We start from the raw sequence: 15,403 nt of genomic DNA on the forward strand, positions 1-15,403 counted from the left end.
CGGTGCAAATTATTTGGAGATCCGATCTACTGCGCACACAGCTTCCGACATGGTCTACGGCCGCACATCCCAAACATGACTGCCAAGGACCTGATCGGATCGGGATAGAAGACTGGGCCGGATCTGCTACACTTATGCCAAGATTTCAAGAGTCAAGAATCCACTACTTAGTACCTGTTTAGGAGAGAATATCCGAAAAATCTATTATGGACGTTCCAAACATAAGAAACAGACCGTAATCTATAGACCGAAGCTACTCTAAGCTACTTCATATAGCTTTGTCTGAAACACAACCACGGTTCAATTAACATCTCATCTTCAATGCAGAAACCCTCCCAAACGGGCCCTTAAAGATTCCACTGCTATTCTAGTCATTTTAAGTATATATTTAGTAGAGCTTCGGTTTATTAACTAGATAGTTGTACTTGATTTGTCTTCAAAACTAAAAAATAATAATAATATCAATTATTTATGACAAATAGCACCACTAGGTGCCATTAGTGCCACATCATCAGAACAGTGAATAAACGTTAAGGGTGTTTGGTTCCGTTTATGTTTATTTAGTAAACGTTTATTGATGGTGCCACATATGCACCACTTCAGCATTTTCTCTCTCTTGCTCTTCTGTATGTATCGGAAATGAAAAAAGTCAACTTTGGTTTTTGTGCATGATAAATGTTTTGTGGAAGTTATTTTTTAAAGTTTCCACAAATGACTATGCGTTTTTTCACTATTATGCTGATGTGGAGCTTGTGGCGCGTAATTGTCATAAACAGTTTTAATTATTGCATTTCTCAGTTTTACCAGCAAATAAAGTACAAACGTTTATTCAATAAACATAAACGGAACCAAACACATCATTGTTGAGGATAGCGTTAAAATAAGTTTCTCCAACTATACATGCACATAAATCAAGAACAACTTTTGTGAGTATCTATATCACTACGATGGGCTAAAATGCTGAATTGATGACATAAGTGTGTTTTAATAAATTTTTATCACAAAACATCCATAAAAACAAAACACAAGACCGAATATGCTCCTCACACCTGGCGCCTCACACACACATCCTATCATGCATTGGGAACACTTCCCATACTTAATGGTTATTATTCACAGAAGATGTTCCCCATGCACGGTGAATGTGCCTATGAGGCGCCCATTTGTGAGGAGCCCCTCCTCACCTTCTCATAAATGGGTGCCTCATGGGCACACCCACCGTTCATTGGGAATAATATTCATTTATAAGTACGGGAGATGTTCCCAATGCATGATAGGATGGTAGGATGTGCATGTGAGTCGCCAGGTGTGAGAAACAGATCCGATCTCTAAATCGAGATGAAACATGGAAAGACAGTGAGAGAAAAATTCCAATCTGACAGTTCTAGTTTAATCTTTATCTCACTCATCATCAAAGACGAGATTTTGCTTCCCGCGCGAAGCAGTGGCGCATGATCAAGCATTTCTAACTTCCATTGCACATGGCGATGGCGGGGACATTCTCGTTATTTAAATCAAAGTGAATGGATATTTTAGTACAACGATCCTTCGTCCTTTTCCTATTTGCTCTTCTCCTTTTTATTTTTTCCCACTGGAATATTTCTTTTTATATCCACATTCCTCATTTTCTGAGTCTCTCCCATTCTGCGCGCTGTTGTGAGCCTTCTCCCTCGCCCTCGCCCTCGCCCTCGCGAAGTCGGTGCATCTGTGAAGCTTTCGGAAGGTATATCGTCGTTGCTTATTTTGATGGCAGAAGGCTTCTTCTTTCTGTTTGATTTCTTAAGCTTAAGTGACAGATCTACTAGCTATTTGAATTTGTTTTGAGTCCTTCATGCATGCCTTAAAGCATATCAACCAATCAAGGATTCGAATGATCTCTGTTCCGATTTGAGTTTTTCTGGAGGTAGATTCAGGGATTCTAATGTGCTTTTGTGCAGCCGAAGGCTTGGATTTTGTTGTATTGAGTTGATAGGGGGAGCTTTTCCCTTATTATTTAGAGATCTTTTGGATCTAATAGATGTAATTGGTCATGTCGTTTTTTCTTCACCAAACAACGTCAGAATAGGATCTGAATTCTCAAGTGAGCCCAGTGAGGTCCTTTATATCATGTATGGAGATGGCTTAGGGCTTTGCCTGTTCTCCTTTATACGGGATCGTTCTCTTAGATTTAGATCCGTTCGAATGAACAGCATTTTTACCCAAAATTCTGTTTCGGTTGATCATTTGGGCTTTATTTGAGATTTATAAGATGTATTTGATGACTTTTTAGCCAAGGTTTTGAGGATTTATCGTTTATTGGATTCGGATGTTCTCATATTCCAAATTCCTCTTCAGAATATTGCAATTAGCCAGTTTTGATTTCTTTTCAATTATTATTGGAATCATGTGGTTTGATTCTTTGAGAAAGCTGATGGTTCTGATAATGTTGTGGCGGTGCATCGCTTTGGTTCCCATTTTGGTTTTCTCATTGCCTGATTTCATTTTTGTTTTCTTGTCTCAACCGTGGAGGGACGTCATAGCTCAAGGAGGATGGGGCTAACTTTCACGAAGCTCTTCAGTCGGCTTTTTGCCAAGAAGGAGATGCGCATTCTGATGGTTGGGCTTGATGCTGCTGGTAAGACTACGATATTGTACAAGCTCAAGCTTGGTGAGATTGTCACAACGATTCCTACCATTGGTAAGTACTCAATGTAGGATTTAACCCAATTCAAAATTTCCATTTCTTTAAGTTTTCTTTAAAATGGTGCCTTTCTATTGGTCCCAAACGACTCTTCTATTTGTCAATATGATTCCTAACTTCTAAATGACTTTTATGCATGCACTAAATTGTGCATAATTTTGTTGCAAATCTTGAATTGCAGTGTGGAATGTGGATTCGTCAATGTTTCTACAGATCTGTCTGTTAATAGTCTAAAAGTATCTTCCACGTTAATCACTTCCGCTCTCTCTATATAATGTAGATGTTGGATCTTAAAAGAAGCAAGTGAAACAATGGTGAAAGTAACGATGAATTAAATTCCTTGGATCTGGTATCAGTTGTTGCATGCAAATCATCATTATGATGTCATTTTATTGTCTGGATTCAACTGCTTTTTGGTGCATGGATCTTGACATGTTTATCTTATTATCAAAAAGCTACCAAAAAGGGGAAACAAAAGAAGAAACTGTTACCGTCTCTTAATTCAGATTTACTTGAAGCAATATGGGCGGGAAGCCTTCAAGAGCCCTCCATTTGTTTAAGGCCCAGAGGCTATACGATGGAAATTTTGACACATAGAGCTATTTATGTTATCTTGCTTGCAATGGTAAAAGAGAAATTTTGACACATAGAGCTATGGATGTTGCTATGATGCCAAGGGTGCTAATTAATTTGCATAAAAAGACTGGTAAGTTTTTTTTTTTTTTTCCATTTTTGCTTTCGCCATGTATCCATTTGTTTTTTGTTTTTTACATAAGATTAAGTGAAATATTATTAGTAGATGAACTGAAAATAGTAAAATTGTCTAACCTTTTTTGGGAGGATATTTGGGTAGGAGACTCACCGTTAAAGGATTTATTCCCTTCGCTTTTTTCTATTTCTTTGTACAAAAAAGAGGTGGTCTCAAAATTTGTCTCACCTTTGGGAACACCCTTAGATCTTACTTGGGGTTTTGGGTTTCGTAGAGGACTTGGGGATGCTGAAATTGAGTCTCTTTCTTTGTTGCTTGGGTGTCTCAATCAGGCTTGTTTGGATCCCTTCAAGCCAGATAAGAAGGTTTGGACTCCTAGACCCAATGGAACCTTCACTTGTGCTTCTTTTTTCAAGTCCATCTCTCAACTTCCTACTCACCAACCCTTTCCGTCAAAAGAAATTTGGTGTAAGCCAGTGCCCCCAAAAATTATGGCTTTTTGTTGGGAAGTTTTTCATGGGAAAGTAAACACTTTAGACAACCTACAAAAGAGAAGACCTTTTCTCTGTATTTCTCCTAATTGGTGTATCCTCTGTAGAGCTCACGGTGAGGATTGTTACCATTTATTAGTATCTTGTCCCTTTTCTGTAGACCTTTGGGCTTGGCTACTTTTGTTGTTTGGGGGTAGTTGGAGTCTACCAGCAGAAGTTCACATGCTCTTCAACCATTCTACCTTTTATTGGCCTACAAAAATAGGGAGAATTATGTGGAGATGTGCTCGTGTTGCCTTGACTTGGACTCTTTGGGAGGAAAGGAATCTCAGAATTTTTCAAGATAAGGAAAGGAACAACCAAGATTTGAAAGATTGTGTGTTAAACAGGGCAATACATTGGCTGGAGACCTTGGAAATCTTTCATCAATTCTCCTTTAATGACATTTGGAGAAATTGGTTAGCAGTAGCAAGGTATTCATCTTTAAAGGCCAAATCAATTACAAGCTGGTCTCCTCCACCTGAAGGCTCAATTAAGTTGAACTTTGACGGAAGCAACATAGGTAATCCAGGATTATCCGGAGTGGGGGGTGCTTTGAGAAATGAGAAGGGATAGATTTTGTTGCTCTACTCAGGTCCTTTGGGAATTGGGAATTCCACCAGGGCAGAACTTTTAGCTGCTGTATAAGGGGTCCAATTTGCAAACCAGCTGGGGGTACAACATCTAATAATCGAGGGGGATTCCAAAGTGGTGGTGGGTTGGTTAAAAAATTCTGAAGACGCTATGTGGCGATACAAGAATGAAATGAAGAAATTTAGTTGGTTGACAAGGAATATGTTGGTCACTGTACAGTGGGTGGGGAGATCAGCAAATACCTTGTCAGATGTGTTAGTTAAGCAAGGGGTAAATAGGGAAGAATTATTTTGGGCTCAGTTGTGATTCTTGTTTTTCTTTCCTAGTTTACTTGTAAGTTTCAAGGAGGGGCTGCAGCTCGTGCCTCTCGTTGGGATGATGTATGAAGTCACTCTGCTTATGAATCAATAAACTTATTATTATTCATCAAAAAAAAAAAGAGAATTTACTGACTTCTGTATCCATCTGAACAAGATGTTCAGCCAGATGTCATTCCTCTACCCTCTCTGATGGGGTTTTAGAACCCTGAACACCATCAGTCAACAAATCTATGGCTACATACGTCTTCCTCTTCCTTCACCTTCTCAGGAACAACAGCTGCCGATCAACCTAAGACCCTGTGATAATGACATCATCTTTGCACAAGTGGAGTCTCATCAACCAATACCCTCTCTGATGGGGTTTCAGAACCCTGAACACCATCAGTCAACAAATCTGTGGCTACATATGTCTTCCTCTTCCTTCACCTACTCAGGAACAACAGCTGCCGATCAACCTAAGACCCTGTGATAATGACATCATCTTTGCACAAGTGGAGTCTCATCAACCAATAGGATCAGAATAGACTAAAACCTTTTAATCTGAAAGCTACCACTATGCCAAAAGGCTTAGGATTTAAAATTGGGTTAAGATCTGCTGGAGTGGACACCCTGATCTTCCAACAGCTTGCTGACTCTTTAGCAAGATCAAGGGTAACAAAAAATTAGCTACTTAATAGGGCTTCTTATATGTCAGCACTTGACTGTGTTTGTACTTCTCCCTTCATTCCAAAACCTTTTGAATGTAGGGGATTTCTTTCCATTTTAATAAAATTCACTGATTGTTGCTGTCAAAGGAAATAGAAAAATGAACCATATCCCCCCTCCCCCCAAATTTTGGGGACATGTTGCATATTGCTGTTTAAATCGGACAAGATGATCCATGCAGAACTTCTCATTTCATGACAACAAACCTAGTATAATTAGTAGCTTATGCTCTCTTCTTGATGATATCTATTGGATGTTTCATGACCTTTTTTTTTGGCACAAAGTGGCCTCTCCCAGACTCAAACCCGAGTCATCTTGCTTGTCAGCCCAAGATTTACAGACCTACAACTTTTGACGTTGTTGAGCTCTTTGTACATCAATCAATTCATGGTCATACTATGTGTTTTTGATATACTCGGAGATGTATAAGGTTCAAAAAAAAATTGTAGGTGTAAAAGGTAGATTTATTGCTCTTGTTGTTTTTTATTACGCGAATTTTGATATCTTGCAAGTGTCTCCTGTCTTTTCCTCAATGTATTATATATTTTGATCTCTTCTCTATTTCGGTTAGAATGTAATTGCCGGTCATTTTAGTAATACAATCTGATATCTTTTGCAGGATTCAATGTGGAGACAGTGGAATACAAGAACATTAGCTTCACCGTATGGGATGTTGGTGGCCAGGACAAGGTAAGAGCTTCTGTTCTTTGTTTTAAAGTCATATGCAGGAACTAATTGTATTTATGGCTTTTGCTTCCTTCCCACATAAGCTCTTTCCATTTCCTCCTTTCTTTGTTTTCTTTTTCTTATGTTTCTGTTAATTGGTCAGCTCCAAATATGTATATGGCCTTTTATCACTGGAGAGAGCCTATGGCTGAAGTGTGGTGTCAATCTAACTAATTAACATTCTAATGCTTCTTGTATAGATTCGTCCTCTGTGGAGACACTACTTCCAAAACACTCAGGGTCTTATTTTTGTGGTGGATAGTAATGATAGAGATCGAGTTGTTGAGGCAAGGGATGAGTTACACAGGATGCTGAATGAGGTATGTTATGATTTTAATAATTGGTGTTATATTTGTGCGCATGACATATTTATAGAAGAGGAAGGTGCTAGTTAGCTTATTGATAAGGTTTCTGGCTGGTTGTAATGGAGACCTGGGATTGAATCCTGCTTTCATAAGGGTTAGGGGATTTTTGGATTTGGGAGAGGGTTACTCCCATTTTATGGCCCATTCACCTAGCCATAAAAAGCATATTTGTAAAAATGAATTACTGATAATTAAAAATAAAAACTATCAATATGAATTTGCAGCCTCTTCTATAATCGAAATTTCTCTTAATTCAGTTATATTTCTTCATTTTGTTTTATTTATGTCGTCTGCTTGATTTTGTCTTCTTGGCCATACAAGCGGAGGGGCTCGCAAAAGCTAAATTATTGTATATGAAAAATGAATTTGCAAAAGGTAAAATTTTTAATTAATAGTTTTTAGGAAAAAGGATTTATTTAAAATAAATAGAAATTTATGGATAATAGTATATTTAATTTAGTAAAATAAACAATAAATAAATAAATAAATAAATAAATAAATAAATAAAATTTTCAATTTTGAAGTCAACTTAATATAAGTAAATCAATTTTGTTGTTAAATAAAGAATACATATCTTTTTTTTCTCAATTTCTTGGCTAGGCTTTGGGCTTTATATGGGGGTTGAGCTTGGGCTTAAGATCTAAGCCCGATGGTCTGGTCATGCTCAGCCTTGGGCCTTGTTAGAATGCTCGAGTCAGGGGTATTTTGGTCATTCTGGTGTATCTTATTGAAAGTGAAATGTCTATTGTATCTGAGTTTAAGTTATGTGTCCCATCTTCTATGAGGGACAAAATTGTCTTTCTTGTAACTCAAGTTTTTCATGAATAAAAGTCAAGTGGGTCGGCTAGGAGAGGTACTTTTTGTACATCCTCTCTTCTAGTTTGGCCGAACACTCTTCTCCTCTCCTTCTTCTTTCTCTTTTCTTTTTTCTTTCTTCTTCTCTATTTTGACCTAGAAACAACTAGGGTTTATTCACATGGTATCAGAGCATTAAGGTCTGGTGTTCGTTTTCTTGCTGCTGTCTTCTTCCTGGGTTCGCTGCCAGCTTCATAGTAGGTTTCATCATCCTACAGCAGATCTGATTGAAGACTCGATAAAGGGCTGAAAAGGAGTTGTCGTTTTGAGGGCCCAGAGGTGAGAATGCCTCTGGCCGGTGCTGTGGTGGTCGTTGAAGTGGTATACTAGACCCTCTATTCAGTGTACGAAGAGGGCTGGTCGTATATAGGTATGGACATTGTTGTCGTGTGTTCAGAAATGGACTGTGAATGCTGATTTTTTTTTTGTGTTTCGAAAGTTAGTTGTTGTGGTGCTGTGTGAAACTGATACACATATCAGTCATTTTTTTTTTGTGTGTTTTCTTGCTTACATGTGTGCTGAAAGAAGAGTGGTAGACTGCTGATGTCCACGACAGCAGTGGTGTGGTGTTGATTGTGTTGTGGTGGCTGACATATCTTTGTTTTTAAATGCTTAAAAGTGAACCCCTAGACCTTGTGTGTAATCAGTTCTGCAGTTTGCAGAACAAGTGTTCGATGAAATGACTGAGTAATTTCAGTAGTGGTGTGTTGGTGGTAAATGGTCATGCAGTGTGTAGTCCAAGTGTTTGATGTGTTGACTGAATGATTTCAGCTTTAGAGTGTAGTGTGTAATGTGCAGTTGAAGAAAGTGGGTTGGTGGTATTGTAAGTGAGATAAGTCTTGTGACAAGTGTGAGATTGTGATGTATATTCAGAGGAGACATAATTGAGATGGCTTCAACTGTAATTGGAAATGACAACAAAACAGGCATCATGCTCTCTTCAGATTATCTAAGTGTTCAAATGACATCCATCAAGTTGAATGGTGAGAACTATGTACCATGGGCAAAATCTGTGGAGGTGTTCTTGAAGGCCAAGAGGAAAGTAAAACATGTGAGGGAGGAGAAACCTTCCTCTGATTCTCCTGGGTTTAGTGATTGGGAACAAGATGATGCACAAATAATGACATGGCTTTGGAACAGCATGGAACCAAAGATTAGTGTGAACTTCATGTTCCTAGATACAACCAAAGAGATCTGGGATCATGCTAAAAAGTTGTACTCTGGACAAGACAATACAACTAGGGTATATCAGTTATACCAAGAGTACTTTAATTTGAAGCAAGGAAGTCAAAGCTTAGAAGAGTATTATGCAAGTTTGAGAAACATCGGCAATGAGCTAAATGTGTATCACCCTCTCACATCAGATGTTCAGGTCCAACAACAGCAATGTGAACAGCTTGATGTGACTAGGTTTCTTGTGGGCTTGAAGGCTGAGTATGAGCCTGTCAGAGCACAAATATTGGGGGGATCAGCTCTCCCCTCACTTAAAGAAGTTTTTGCCCGTCTTAAGAGGACATCCATTGAGCCAGTGGAACAATCTTCCTTCTTTGATAGATCTGGTTTGGTAGTGGCTAAAGGGAATAGTCGTGGAAGTAGAAGTGGTGGTGGCAGCAGTGGCCCTCCAAGCAACCGTGGTGGGCACATGTTTAATCGGGCCAGTGGCCGGACTGGAGGCCGTGAGTCAGGGGGAGGCCGTGGAAAAGGAAGGGGTAATGCTCAGAGAAAATGTACACATTGTGGCTTAGAGGTGCACACAGTTAATTTCTGCTATGATTTGCGTGGTCCACCCAACACTTGGGCTAACCATGTTACATCTAAGAGTAGTAGCACAATTGCTGAAAGCCAGCAAACTGCACCAACCCCCTCCACACCCACTTGTGCTTCCGGGCCGGAAATGGTGAGTGTACCACGGGCAATATATGAGCAGTTCCTTCAAACAACTCAGCCAAACACAACAACACTTGCCCATTCAGGTATGACTTGTTTAGCTTCCAAAGCCTCACCCTGGATCATTGATTCTGGCGCCTCGAACCATATGTCTGGGACTCTTGATGTATTTTCTTCCCTTTCTCGCACCTCCACATCTCAGACAGTTACACTTGCTAATGGTTGTACATCTCTTATTTGTGGTGTTGGTGATGTTGATCTCTCCTCATTGTCTTAAGCATATGTTTTATATGTTCCTAAGTTCCCTTTTAACCTTATGTCTGTTAGTAGATTAACCAAGTCCCTTAATTGTTCTGTAACTTTCTATCCTTCTTCTTGTGTGTTTCAGGATCTCAAGACGGGGACGAAGATTGGTGGAGGGCATGAAGCCGGTTGTTTGTATTACCTTGATGGTGGTGGCCCTCCAGTGGATTTTCAGTCGACTCTTACTCCTCTCCAATGGCACTGCAGACTTGGTCATCCCTCTCTCAAGGCTTTGAAGCTGCTAGTTCCTTCATTGAGTCATCTTTCATCATTAAATTGTGAGTCATGTCAGTTGGGAAAACATCATCGAGTCTCATTTAGTCCAAGAATTGATAGTCGTGTCTCAAGTCCTTTTGTTTTAGTTCATTCTGATGTATGGGGTCCAGTTAAAGTGGTGTCATACAATGGGTTTAAGTATTTTGTAATCTTTGTTGATGATTTTTCAAGGATGACATGGATCTATCTTATGAAAGACCGTAGTGAATTGTTCTCTATTTTTCAGAAATTTCATGCTGAAATACGCACTTAGTTTGGTGTTCATATGAAAATACTTTTCTCCGATAATGCCAAAGAATACATCTCCTCATCATTTCAGCAATACCTAGAACATCATGGAATAATTCATCAAACTTCTTGTGCCTACACCCCACAACAAAACGGTGTAGCTGAACGAAAAATAGACATCTTCTTGAAATTGCTCGATCCTTGATGATCAATATGCATGTCCCAAAGCACTTTTGGAGTGATGCTGTTCTTACATCCAGTTTTTTGATAAATCGGATGCCCATGTCAATCCTTGGAAGTCAATCCCCTTTCTCCGTGTTGTTCTCCACTTTGTCTCCCTTTCCTCTCACCCCAAGAGTCTTTGGCTGTGTTTGTTTTGTTCAGCACTTGGGGCCTGGAGTAGACAAGCTAGATGTTCGGGTTACCAAGTGTATTTTTCTTGGCTACTCAAGGACTTAGAAAGGGTACAAGTGTTATAACCCTAAGCTTCATAAATCGTTTGTGTGCCCTTTTGTGTGCCCTGATGTCACATTCTTTGAATCAGTTCCTTTTTTCTCTAATGCCGGGGTCTCTTCTTCTCCCTCTGTGGTTCCTCTTCCTGTTCCAGTTGTTGACCCCCTTCCCGTAGTTCCCACTCCTACTGCAGATGCACATCATATGCCGGTTACTACAGAGAGGCCGCCAATTACTCAAGTGTATACTCGCAGAAGTGCTTCGACTCCACTTCACCACCCGTCGGCAGATCCTGCTACTGCCCCTTCTCCCTCAGATCTTCATCTCCCTATAGCTTTGTGGAAAGGTAAACGTACTTGTACTTCTTATCCCATTTCAGACTATGTTTCCACTGTTCACCTTTCTGCTTCCCATTGCAAGTTTATATCATTACTCTCATCGGTCCCCATTCCCAAGACTGTACATGAAGCCCTTGCCTCTCCAGGGTGGCGGCAAGCCATGGAAGAAGAACTCTCTGCTCTACAACATAATCATACGTGGGAACTCACCACCCTTCCTCCTGGTAAGCACACTGTTGGGTGTAAATGGGTCTATACAGTGATGCATCTTCCTGATGGCAGTGTGGAACGATTGAAGGCACGGTTAGTGGCCAAGGGCTGTTCTCAGTTATATGGTGTGGACTATATGGAGACATTCTCTCCTGTGGCTAAAATTGGTTCAGTTCGGGTGTTGATCTCATTGGCTAGTATGTATGATTGGTCTCTCCTACAACTTGACATCAAAAATGCCTTTCTACATGGTGATCTTGTTGAGGAGGTGTATATGGAGCAACCACCAGGGTTTGTTGCTCAGGGGGGGGGACTGGTAAGGTGTGCAGGCTCAAAAAGGCAATCTATGGACTGAAACAATATCCTTGTGCATGGTTCAGCAGGTTCAGTGAAGTGGTGAAGGCTTTTGGGATGAAACAGTGTCAGGTTGATCATTCCGTGTTTAGCTATAACTCGAAAGATGGAAACATCTTGCTAGTCGTGTATGTGGATGATATTGTCATAACTAGAAGTGACAGCAATGGAATTGACAGGCTAAAAAAATTCTTACAAGACCACTTCAATACGAAAGATCTGGGGAAGCTAAAGTATTTCTTAGGAATAGAAATTGCGAGGTCAAAACAGGGGATCAACCTATATCAGAGGAAATATGTTCTTGATTTACTTGAAGAAACATGGTTGTTAGGTGCTAAACCAGCAGAGACTCCTATGGACCTCAATGCCAAGTTAAGTGTGGATGCAGGTGAAGAGTTTGATGATCCTGGAAGATACAGAAGGTTGGTGGGAAAGTTGAACTACCTGACCATTACCCGACCAGATATATCTTTTGCTATGAGTGTGGTGAGTCAGTTTATGTAACATCCTCGGGTTCCTCACTGAGAAGCTGTTCTGAGAATTGTTAGGTACCTAAAGGGTGCTCCAGGTCGTGGTTTGTTATACAAAAAAGGAGCACCTCTTGAGATAGTAGGGTACATAGATGCTGATTGGGCTGGCTCTATATCAGACAGGAGGTCAACCACAGGGTATTGTACCTTCCTGGGTGGCAATCTTTTAGCTTGAAAGAGCAAGAAGCAAATAGTGGTGGCAAGAAGTAGTGCGGAAGCAGAGTACAGGGCTATGGCCCATACCACATGTGAACTAGTATGGCTGAAGAACCTACTACAGGAAATGGGTTTCTCAATTGACAAACCCATGAAACTATACTGTGATAACCAAGCTGCTGTTCACATTTCATCCAATCTTGTCTTCCATAAAAGAACTAAACATATTGAGGTGGATTGTCACTTTGTGAGAGAGAAAGTGATAAGTGGGGTAATAACTACATCTCATGTGAGCTCAGGAAATTAGTGGCAGATAGATATCTTCACAAAAGGATTGTCTCAGGGAAGAATAGATTACATCTGTAACAAGCTGGGACTATATGATATATACTCTCTAGCTTGAGGGGGAGTGTTAGAATGCTCGAGTCAGGGGTATTTTGGTCATTCTAGTGTATCTTATTGAAAGTGAAATGTCTATTGTATCTGATTTAAGTTATGTGTCCCATCTTCTATGAGGGACAAAATTGTCTTTCTTGTAACTCAAGTATTTCATGAATAAAAGTCAAATGGGTCGGCTAGGAGAGGTACTTTTTGTACATCCTCTCTATAGTCTGGCCGAACACTCTTCTCCTCTCCTTCTTCTTCTTTCTCTTTTCTTTCTTCTTTCTTCTTCTCTACTTTGACCTAGAAACAACTAGGGTTTATTCACAGGCCTGAATATGTTCCGTTGATATAAAGTCCAAGCCTAGCGTGGGCCATGAATAGGTTTAATCCTAACCCCGGGGCGGAGATAGGGGACCCCAAGGAACCATGGCCCCCTATGGCCAAGGTTCAAAGTATCGACATGTATCGGCCGATACGTATCATTTCGGGAGCTCCCCAATATGCCTGTACAGAGGGTGTATCGGGGTTCTGACCGATTCAGGGGGTGGAGGAGCCTTAAACCGCCCCCTGAACCGGTTTTGAAAAAAAAATAAAAGAAAATAAAGAAAACACTATCGATATTGCCCGATATGCCCCTACCGGCGTATCGATATTTAGAACCTTGCCTACGGTCCAACAAATCCCCACTCTTCATGTATATTTTCCCACTCCCCACCCCAATAGTTGCTCCCCCATATTTATTTCCCCTACTCCAATTCACTTAGATTTTGGCACCCCTCATAAAAAATTCCTAGCTCTGCTCCTGCCCAACCCAGACCTAACCTATTGATAGCCCTAAATTACCCCCCCTAATCCCATTTAGATTTAGCTCCACCCCTGCCCAACGCAGACCTAACCTATTGATAGCCCTAAATTATTAGGCTCGGGGAGAAAGAGAAATAATTTGTTAGTAAAATAAATTATTAACTAATTGAATAATTTAGTAAATTAAATAAATAAAAATCTATGGATAATAATTTACTTAATTTTGTAAAATAAATAAATAAGTAACTATTCATTTATTATTGGGGCATGGGTGGTCCAAGTTATCCGGGACAATTCTGGTCAATTTTCATATTTCAAATCCCCTTCCCCCTCTTGATCTGACACTATACTAATTATATTAGATCCTTCAGACAAGAATTCTATGGCACTGATAAGAAGCTATGCAGTGTAAACTTCAGTAAATGCAAGAATGGTAAGTTGGTCTCTAGTAAAATGTGGTTGACAGTGATGTCAATGCAATAGCAACTTAGACTTTATATATGGTGCTGAGTTGAGTTTCTAGCATCATCATCTTCTGGTTTACTGTTTGTTTCTCTGCCAAAGCCTTTCTTTTGTTGCATAGCTTCTATAGTGATACATTCTCGCATTTCTCCTCAAGCCTGTTGGTTGTGTAGGATGGACCAAAGGGATTGATGTAGAAAAGACTTGAAAAAATGGACTGACTCAAATATCTTCTTTCAGGATGAGTTGCGAGAAGCTGTCTTGCTCGTATTTGCTAACAAACAAGATTTGCCAAATGCAATGAATGCTGCAGAGATAACTGATAAACTTGGACTTCACTCTCTCCGCCAACGCCACTGGTAAATTTCTCCATTCATTTTCTGCAGTAGTTTTATATTGAATTTGGTAATTCTCTTTTAAAAAAATCCTGCAGCTGGGTTAATATTGTTGGGCGTTTTTTTTTTTCAGGTACATCCAGAGCACTTGTGCAACCTCAGGTGAGGGCCTTTATGAGGGGTTGGATTGGCTTTCCAACAACATCGCTAACAAGGTGAGTGTATGAACAAAATTTCTTGCCTAGTTTAGTAAAGAGTAATAATCAAACAATAGGATTAGAAGTTGAGAACGGCTGCCAAGGAATTTCATCTAGGCTCAGTTTGGAAGGAGTAGAAATACAAATATGTACAGTACAAATACATACAAATAATACAAAATATAAAGTTTTGCACTCTACGTATTTGTATTTGTACTCCTTCCAAACTGAGCTTTAAGTTTGTACTATTGGAGGCAAAATTGATGATTGTTTTACTAAGTTGAGGACATACGTTCAGGTTTTTGAGCTCTTAACCTGTTTTGACTCCATTCCCCAGTTTTTAGTTATGTGTAACTCATTTGTACGTCTATTTTGTTCTCTCATTTACAGGCCTGAAATATAGGATTATGGATCGTTGGAAGGGTTTTATGGATTCAGTCATAAATATTATCTAGTTTTCTTTTGTTTTTTTTGGTGTTCCTCCTGCGATAAGTCGGCTTGTGGTTGTGGTGATGACTTAATATCTCTTTACGACTTCTTGGTGACGATGTTGTAATAGGTGGATGGATGATTGGATATACTTTTTACAAGGTTTTTTGGCCTTGGGTTTTCATGTACTTTAGCTAATCCTGTTAGCTGCAACCAAAAGAAAAAGAACTGTTGTGCTCTTGCCATATATTTTTAACTGAATAGCATTTATAATAGGCTTATAGCCATGGTTTAAAGTATTGATACGTGCGGTGCGCAAAAATTGTGCAATTCAACTGGGGCGATACTCATGGATTGAAATTGTTCATCTTTGCCATTTTATGGAATGGGTATTAACCGTTGCATATGGGGATTTAGAGTACTTGCATATAGCCAATGCTGTGGGCATGTGGCCTGTTGGTCAGTAGAGGTGCAGGCTCAGTCCAGTTTACAAAAAAACATTTACAAATCAAGGAGGTGTTAACATGAATGTCTTTTTTATTTGTTTTTGGAAATGCCATGTCAGCAAAAAAA

General features: G+C 39.7%; 2 protein-coding genes across 3 annotated transcripts in view; both read left to right on the top strand.

Annotated features, from left to right (window-relative positions):
- LOC104587239 (MYB-like transcription factor EOBII) overlaps positions 1-15,403 on the top strand; it is a 58,649-nt gene that overhangs the window by 2,646 nt on the left and 40,600 nt on the right. The gene's annotated exons all lie outside the window — the stretch shown is intronic.
- On the top strand, positions 1,543-15,129 carry LOC104591162 (ADP-ribosylation factor 2). Of its 2 annotated transcripts, none has more exons than XM_088903186.1 (7): positions 1,543-1,723; positions 2,520-2,677; positions 6,158-6,228; positions 6,465-6,584; positions 14,110-14,228; positions 14,338-14,419; positions 14,792-15,129. In XM_088903186.1, the coding sequence occupies exons 2-7, from the start codon at positions 2,530-2,532 to the stop codon at positions 14,795-14,797; spliced, it is 546 nt and encodes a 181-aa protein (XP_088759312.1). In that variant the 5' UTR covers positions 1,543-1,723; positions 2,520-2,529; the 3' UTR covers positions 14,798-15,129. The 2 variants fall into 2 exon arrangements, with proteins under 2 accessions (XP_088759312.1, XP_088759313.1); XM_088903187.1 differs by having other exon boundaries at positions 1,591-1,723; positions 2,509-2,677.

This window comes from Nelumbo nucifera, chromosome 4 (assembly GCF_055504915.1).
Source record: "Nelumbo nucifera cultivar China Antique chromosome 4, China Antique-T2T, whole genome shotgun sequence".
NCBI classification, from domain to species: domain Eukaryota; kingdom Viridiplantae; phylum Streptophyta; class Magnoliopsida; order Proteales; family Nelumbonaceae; genus Nelumbo; species Nelumbo nucifera.

Excerpts from the sequence above, each read along its gene's own strand:
- LOC104591162 (XM_088903186.1), top strand. The coding sequence starts at position 2,530 with ATGGGGCTAACTTTCACGAAGCTCTTCAGTCGGCTTTTTGCCAAGAAG. Across the intron at positions 6,229-6,464 it reads ATGTTGGTGGCCAGGACAAG|ATTCGTCCTCTGTGGAGACA; the intron begins GTAAGAGCTTCT and ends CTTCTTGTATAG. Across the intron at positions 14,229-14,337 it reads TCTCTCCGCCAACGCCACTG|GTACATCCAGAGCACTTGTG; the intron begins GTAAATTTCTCC and ends TTTTTTTTTCAG.